Source organism: Neofelis nebulosa, chromosome 5, assembly GCF_028018385.1.
Source record: "Neofelis nebulosa isolate mNeoNeb1 chromosome 5, mNeoNeb1.pri, whole genome shotgun sequence".
Taxonomy (NCBI): Eukaryota; Metazoa; Chordata; class Mammalia; order Carnivora; family Felidae; genus Neofelis; species Neofelis nebulosa.
Genome location: NC_080786.1, coordinates 99,180,422 through 99,188,797, shown reverse-complemented (window position 1 = coordinate 99,188,797; position 8,376 = coordinate 99,180,422). Strand labels below are relative to the sequence as shown.

The window sequence follows — 8,376 nt, the reverse complement described above, 5'->3', positions numbered from 1 at the left end:
CTCCTCCATGGGTTTCTATTAAGTTTCTCAGGATCCACATAAGAGTGAAAACACTCAATAGCTTTTAACTGTTAATTATAACTTCAGGCCCTTATTTGAAGGAACAAGACTTTGCCATGCAATTCACCTTTTCGCACCCTGGGGCAGAGTATGTATTGTGTGAAAGAGGTTGAGGAGGGACTTTGTGAGGAGTGACTAATGCCCGGAAGCCGTTTCACGACAGGCACAGGAGTTTGAGGTTGGGAGGTAGGTACTGGGAGGTAGGTAAGTACAGGGGGCTTATCTTGATGCTAGTAAAAGACTGGTCTGCGCGCTAACAAATTAACATTACATTCTCACTAGTTAGCCAAAGGCGACTGCCGCCAGAGGGCGCAAGGCGCGCAGGCAGGATCCCAGGTAGCCCTCCGAGGTCGCGGTGGGGGCGTGCGTGGCCCAGAGTCCGGATGGTCGCGGGGCACGCGCCGGGCCGCCCCCTCCCCACGCGGGGCGCGCGTGCGCGGTTCCGCTGCGGCCCAAGGAGCCGCGATGGAGGGCGCTCTGACTGTTCGCCAGGTAAGCGGCTCTTCGCTGGGGCGGCTTCCCAAGCGGTGGCTGCACCCGGCAGTTTTCTTCACGATAGTTGTTTGAACCTTCTCAGATTATGATAATTAATTCCTCCCTTCCGTTTTCTCAGTGCTCTTTGGAGTAATTTGGAAAGTTGTTACCAAGGAAACGGTTTCGTGTGCTTCCTGCGAGCCTTCCCCTCGCGGCGATGGTGGAAAGTCTGCTTCTCTGTGGGCGTGGAGAGCAGGAATTTGGTCCCGAAATGTCCTAGTCCAGATGTCTCAGCCTCAGGCCCCACCGACTCACGTTCTGTTGTCGTGATTCTGACCCGACATCACGTTGATCCAGTCTCACCCGCCTCCCTAAACTATCAGCTCTTGAATAAAGGGCTCAGGACTCTAGCGTAAATAACTGTGCTGTCAACCAAGCTTTTGGTTCCAACTAGTTTTGTTCTTTGCTCACTGTCTTATTTGATAAACGGAAGATCTTGCTGATTAACCTTCAGGGTGAAAGCCTACTTTTGTTCCAGGGCTACCTGCATTTATGAACACTACGCTCATTTCTTTTACGTTGGTTGGGTGTATATATTTTAGAGAATTGCAATCAGTGCGATACCTTTTATGTGAGTAGCATTTTACAGGTTACAAAATGGTAGAGACATTCGAATAATTGTTGAATGAACAAGTGAATGTACTATTTCAACTGAGCCTCAGAAACATTACTTAATGAAATAGGCATGATACATGTTAATGAACCCCATCAGTTATTTTATTCTCTGTCCCTGGCACTGGTGTTGGGATAAGATGGTGAGCAACAGACACATGATTCCTGTTCTCAATGAGTTTATAGTTTAGACTACCGAGAGTTATTACCCGTACTGTAGAGTGGAGAAAACAGATTTAGAGAAATTGACTGGCAAAGACCACGCAACTAATAAGTTAGAGAGATAGGATTCTGTTGTAGACACTCTACAAAGTCAGAATGAACCCCTACCCTTTCAATTTGATTTGGATGTAGAATTATGCCACACATGCACCATGAATATATGAGAAGGCTTATTACTTATATATACAATGGCTTATTAAATACGTAATGAAAAAGTAGAAGTAGGTCAGGCTTCTCAAGCAGATCCTAAATGATTTAAAAGACAAGGAAAGGAAGTTTAATCCAGGTTTTTACCCTGGTGGGGTCAGGGTAAGGGTTGCTGTGTGTGGACTGGGGCTTGCTTGGTTTGACTCTCTCACCCACACCAAAGGTGAGAGCACCCAGACTTTCTCACCCACTTGCCCATATGGGGGAAAGAAGAGGAAAAAGGACGGGTGAGGCTTAAAATCTGTCAGCAGGCAAACATTAAAAAATTGAATGAGACTCCTTATCACAGTTCACCCAGATGTTGGGTTAATGACTGAAAGGTACCATTTTTCATTTAGTTGAATTTGAATTAGTGTAGGTAAGCCATCATGGCTGTCTACTAGGTCTCCAGCCTGTGCCCAGTAAGGAAAATGAAAGTTCCCTGGAATGCCTTGTTCAAGAGCACAACAGTGTGTTTTGAGAAATAAAATGAGTGCCTTGGTCTCTATTAGTAATCTTCTGGAACTCTAACAGGCATAAGGAGTATATTGGTGAGGTCTTTTATTATGGGTTTAGTATATGTAGAGACACGAGTGATCTTTTTTTTTAAAAAAAATATTTATTTATTTATTTATTTATTTATTTATTTATTTAGAGAGAGAGAGAGAGAGAAAGAATGTACATGTGAGCAGGGGAGGGGCAGAGAGAAAGGGAGAGAATCCCAAGCAGCTTCTATGCTGTCAGTGCAGTACCCAGTTTCGGGCTCCATCTCACAAACTGTGAGATCATGACCTGAATAGAAGTAAAGAGTTGGACCCTTAACTGACTGAGCCACCCAGGTGCCCCAAGACATGGTGATCTTGATTTATATTTTGAGTATCTGTGAAACAGATTTCTAGAGTGCTTTATCCCAAAGGGTGCAGCTCCGAGGCAGTGCCCCAAGAGTCTGTAAAAATGTGCAGATGGAGCCAACTGTTGGCCAGAGCATCCAGTGTTAAGATGACTATGGGAAGTTCAGCCAGTTGTGCTGACCCTTGGGTCCTTACCTTTATCAGGGACATCTTGGTTAAGGGATGAAAAGCAGTAGATATCCAGAGAGCTCCATCATGTGTAATGGTGGTAATGCTGTTCACTGAACAGTAGGTTTGTCTGTCAGACTTCAAATGGGAATTTAGAGTGTACAGACTCCAACTGCTGTTCACTCATTTGAACCCAAGTCACTCTTCAGGTTAACAAGGGGTTCAGAAGAGTGATGGCCTTTTCTAGCACCATGACATCTGATGAAAGAATGAGGACAGGGGAGGGCATGCCCTCTTGTGGGTAAGATATGCTAGGGAGCTCAGATTTGGTTTTATCCCAGAGCAAGGAGGCCTTGGTAGTTGTGCTGAGCTTGCAAGGTGTTGCTTCTAAGACCTAAGAAGGTCTGGGTATGGAGGGTCACAGGCTCAGGGTTTGTAGAGCCTCTATTTCCAGAAGAGTCCAGTATGCTGTCAGTGACTGCTGCTCTAATGGTGTATAACGTGGGGCCTGGGGGATAGTTTCTTGCATTAGAAGCCTATAGACAACTTATAGACACCATGGGTGGTTGAGAGACTCCAAGAGTCATGGAAAGAAGCTGCTAAAGTCTCTGTAATGAAGAGTTCTGTGTGTGTGTGTGTGTGTGTGTGTGTGTGTGTGTGTGTTTGGGGGAGAGGGGAATAGTACTAATGGAAGTGTCTGTTGTGATTTTGACAAATATTAGAGTCTTTTTTGGGAAGGATCCTCATTCAGCATGACTGATTTGCAAGTAATAGTGTAAACAGACTTAAGTAAAATTTGTAAATGAGGAATATATTGCTCTAGATGCCCAAAATTCCTAATAAATGTTGGGCTTATTTTAGTGTTATGGGTGCTAAGAGGGTCAATAGTAATTTCTTGACATTGTCAGCGATGGAGTGACCCTTGGTGTACCAAATGGTTTTCAGGAACTTAAGGTGGCAGGCCTTAATGCTGTGTTTGGGTCAATGGCCCATCCCCTTTTCGTGAGCTCTTTTGTGCATATTTGAATGGGTATGTCAAAAGAATGTCTTCAGAGGAGGAGGTAAGCAATGTAATGTCATACCTGTGCTCCTGGAGCAAAATAATTACAATTACAATATTGCCTGTAAAAGTTGCATGTAAGGGCAAGCCTTTTGAGGTATGCTGTGCCTAGCTCTGTAAAGGTATATTAATAGTGTCCCACTAGAGATGAAGGCAAAATGTGACTGAGAGCTTGTTGAAAGAGACACTGAACAGAATATTAGCCAAATTTATTATAGCATATATATAGGTTATATATATGTTATATATATAGCATATATATAGGTTATATATATGTTATATATATAACATATATATATGTATATATAATATATATATATACTTATTTTTGAGACAGAGAGAGACAGAGCATGACCAGGGGAAGGGTCAGAGAGAGAGAGGGAGACACAGAATCTGAAACAGGCTCCGGGCTCTGAGCTGACAGCACAGAGGCTGATGGGCGGCTTGAAGCCACAAACCTTGAGATCATGACCTGAGCCGAAGTCGGATGTTTAACGGACTGAGCCACCCAGGCGCCCCTATTATAACATATATTTACCAGTTTCTGATTGGATAGAGTCAGTAATTTCAATAGTATGTGGTAAAGGGGCCTTCATGGGAGGGAACACAGCATCAGGGGCACAGTCATCAACTGTGAGGCACCATTCATTTTTCCAACTTTAATAGGCCATGTTGGGCTGTTAAATGGAGAAACCATAGAGATAATCACTCTTTCACTAATTAGGTCTTTTATAATAAATCCCAATCCTCAAAGGCCCTGTTTAATGTTATATTGAGTTGAGTTGTATTTACTATTTTAGCTAGGGGTTGAGGGAGTGGTTCATGGCTTTTTAAAAAGCCATTTGTATGCTCCAAAGACTCTGTTTACATTTATTGTTGGGTCAGAGCATCCACTGCCAATATGGAATATTTTAGGGTGATGTGTACTATACCATTACCTGGAAGAATTTCAGCAAGACAGAAGTTCTGGTGGTTAAAGTGAGACATACCTATTTATTATCTATTTTATGTTGAGTATTTCCCTAAATTTAGTGGGATCTCCAGGTATAACTGTAGTTTGAGCCCAGTATTGATTAAAGTCATGAAAGTTTGCCACTTAAGGCATTTCAGCAGATGTTGAAGTTAATTCAAAAACCTGTGCTATAGAGATATAAAAGCCAATCTTTACCTTTTGTTGTATAAATTATTTTAGTAAATTTTGGATTTCCAACTGGGCCAAATTGTGGACTTCTCTATTTTGTTGTTGTTTCTTTGTTTGTTTCTTTATTGTTTTTCTCTATCTCTTTTGGTGGTGAGTGAATATATTTCAAGTGGAGGGAGTCCTGTATATCATTTCGTATTTATAAATTTCATCCTCCAGAGAGCCTCAAATCAGTGTTACCAGGGGTAGGGGTATGTGGTTACTTTGTGGAGTTTAAAAACCCTGAGCTTGGGGTGCCTGAGTGGCTCAGTCAGTTAAGTGTCTGACTTCAGCTCAGGTCATGATCTCACAGCTCATGGGTTCAAGCCCCACATCTGTGCTGACGGCTCAGAGCCCAGAGCCTGCTTCAGATTCTGTGTCTCCCTCTCGGCCCCTCCCCTGCTCATGCTCTGTCTCTCTCTCTCTCTGTCCTTCTGTCTCTCTCTCTCTCTCTCTCAAAAATAAATAAACACTAAAAAACAAAAACAAAAAAACCAACCCTGAGCTGAAGCTGAGTTTGAATTACCCCTTTGCTGTGCCACATGGGTTCCATGGCTGCTTTTCTCTGTAACCTGGAGGATCAGGATTTTTGTTACAATAGAGGCATAGGTACCAGTGGCAGCAGGGCAACAGCAGGAACAACAGAGGTATTTAAGGGTCCAGGTGAGCCATGTGTTCTCACAATGGTTGCTCCCTTCCCTCCTCCCGGCTCTTTTTTCTCTCTCTCTTTTTTACTCCAAAATGACTCTCTTTCATGAGTGACTGCCCAAATGGGTCCATCTCTTGCACAGAGTGTACTCTTTCCCCAGAATGCTCCATAGATTGGGGGTCAATGCCTGATTCATTGATTTTTAACTACATTGTTTGTATAAATCAGAGTTAATTTACCAATTTCCCACAAATTATGGTTAGTAAGTTTGTTTCCACTTTCTTAGTACTATAACCATTGTTGACTCCATGTGCACAGAGTTTTAGTTTATACCCATTCTAGACCAGAGGAGGCATTGCAAATTATTCTCCAAAGAGGTTGAACTAATTATCATCCCCCTTACATGGTATTTTTTACTGTTTAATTATTCCTCTAGCTGACTGTGAACTTCTGGAAGCTAAGGACTTCCTTTTATTCATTTTTGAATTCCCAGTGCCAATTAAACTACCTAATGAGTAGTAGTAGTTGGAGAATATTTGTCACATGTGTAAATATATGAACTGTAGAAGAAAAAACATGTTAATTACTGTTTCCTAAATGCTTAAATATTGTTTTCAAGTTAATTTGTGTATTTTGAACATTAACTCTTTTCATTTTTAAAATGAGCATTTCTCAATAAGTAATTTAAATTGTTGATACTTGTTTCCAGGCAATAAATGCAGGGGATTCAAGCTTTGCCCCTGAGCCACAGGAAGAGTTAGAGGAGAATCCTAGCCCAGTTGCGGATGAGAATAATACAGTGTCAGCAAAAAAACAGGGGCCAAATTTACATAACTGGAGTGGTGACTGGAGCTTTTGGGTAATATTTTTTCTTTCTTATATTTTCACTTAAATCTTAAATGCAAATTTTCTTTAAATTTATAGCAGTTCATATAATGTTTATAATATTTTATTAGCTTCTTGATTTTAGACAGTTAAGTTTTACCAGAGTCTGAGACATTTCTGATTATGCTCTTCTTTGGCCACTAGAATGCACTGTTGTCTGGTTTGATGGAGTGGAATTATCTGCTTCAGTTTTCCTGGTAGAAAACTACAGCACAGAATTGGATTCTACCTACGTTGTTGTTCACTATATTGCAAGAGACTAACATTATGCAGAAACCATATTTCTAAATGTTACTGAGAAACCAGCTATTTTACATAACTTTGATTTAAAGAATTAGTTTTGATACCTAAAAGGAAGTTTAACAATGTTTGACCTGTAGAATATAGTAATTACAAGCTAAGTTTTAAAGTTAGGAGTTTCATATTCTCTTTGCACTGTACTTAGTTGCAGAACTGGGATGTGGGTCAAATTTCCCCATTGTAAAATGAGACTTCTGCTTTGAGACTCATGATTAGGTGTATAGTGTCTTTTGGTAGGAACAACATTTCTATTGCCATATGAATGCTAGCATTTATTATCTTAAAGGACTCATTCCAAATCTACCAATTCCTGTCAGAGTTATAAGATATTTGACAGAATCTGGTATACTGCAACTATAACTGAAATTTATAGAAGATTATGAGACATATGTACTTCAAATATTAAGTCATTAGAAAGCTGCTCTCTTGACTCTTAGGTATACTTGGTAGCAGAATTTCTTGTAGTTTTACAGTAGCCTAAAAAAGAAATAATATTAATAGGTTATAAGGATTAGTACAAGTACCATTATTCTCTTCATAATTAGCAGCTCAGTTATTGAATCTTTTTTTATAATTTACATCCAAGTTAGTTAGCATATAGTACAACAATGATTTCAAGGGTAGATTCCCTAATGCCCCTAACCCATTTATCCCATCCCCCTTCCCACAACCCCTCCAGTAACCCTCTGTTTGTTCTCCATATTTAAGAGTCTCTTATGTTTTGTCCCCCTCCCTGTTTTTATATTATTTTTGCTTCCCTTCCCTTGTGTTCATCTGTTCTGTGTCTTACAGTCCTCATGAGTGAAATCATATGATATTTGTCTTTCTTTGACTGACTAATTTTGCTTAGCATAATACCCTCTAGTTCCATCCACATAGTTGCAAATGGCAAGATTTCATTCTTTTTGATTGCCGAGTAATATTCCATTGTATATATATACCACATCTTTATCCATTCATCCATCGATGGACATTTGGGCTGTTTCCATACTTTGGCTATTGTTGATAGTGCTGCTATAAACATGGGGGGGGTGTGCCCCTTCGAAACAGCACACCTCTATCCCTTGAATAAATACCTAGTAGTGCAGTTACTGGGTCGTAGGGTAGTTCTATTTTTAGTTTTTTGGGGAACCTCCATACTGTTTTCCAGAGTGACTGCACCAGTTTGCATTCCCACCAGCAGTGCAAAAGAGATCCTCTTTCTCCGCATCCTTGCCAACATCTGTTGTTGCCTGAGTTGTTAATGTTAGCCATTCTGACAAGTATGAGGTGGTATCTCATTGTGGTTTTGATTTGTATTTCCCTGATGATGAGTGATGTTGAGCATTTTTTCATGTGTCGGTTGGCCATCTGGATGTCTTCTTTGGAGAAGTGTGTATTCATGTCTTTTGCCCATTTCTTCACTGGATTATTTGTTTTTTGGGTGTTGGGTTTGGTAAGTTCTTTACAGATTTTGGATACTAACCCTTTACCTGATATGTTGTTTGCAAATAACATATTCTTCTCCCATTCTGTCACTTGCCTTTTAGTTTTGCTGATTGTTTCCTTCGCTGTGCAGAAGCTTTTTATTTTGAGGAGGTCCCAATAGTTCATTTTTACTTTTGTTTCCCTTGCCTCCGGAGACGTGTTGAGTAAGAAGTTACTATGGCCAAGGTCAAAGAGGTTTTTG

The 8,376-nt window shown here is 40.7% G+C and overlaps 1 protein-coding gene across 2 annotated transcripts in view; it reads left to right on the top strand.

Moving 5' to 3' along the window:
- Positions 1-447: 447 nt before the first annotated feature.
- Positions 448-8,376, top strand: part of GRAMD1C (GRAM domain containing 1C) — a 105,103-nt gene continuing 97,174 nt past the window's right edge. For both annotated transcript variants that reach the window (XM_058731355.1, XM_058731356.1), the window contains exons 1-2: positions 448-552; positions 6,232-6,381. In XM_058731355.1, the coding sequence (XP_058587338.1) occupies positions 526-552; positions 6,232-6,381 (177 nt within the window). In that variant the 5' untranslated portion in view covers positions 448-525. The remainder of the gene's footprint in view (positions 553-6,231; positions 6,382-8,376) is intronic.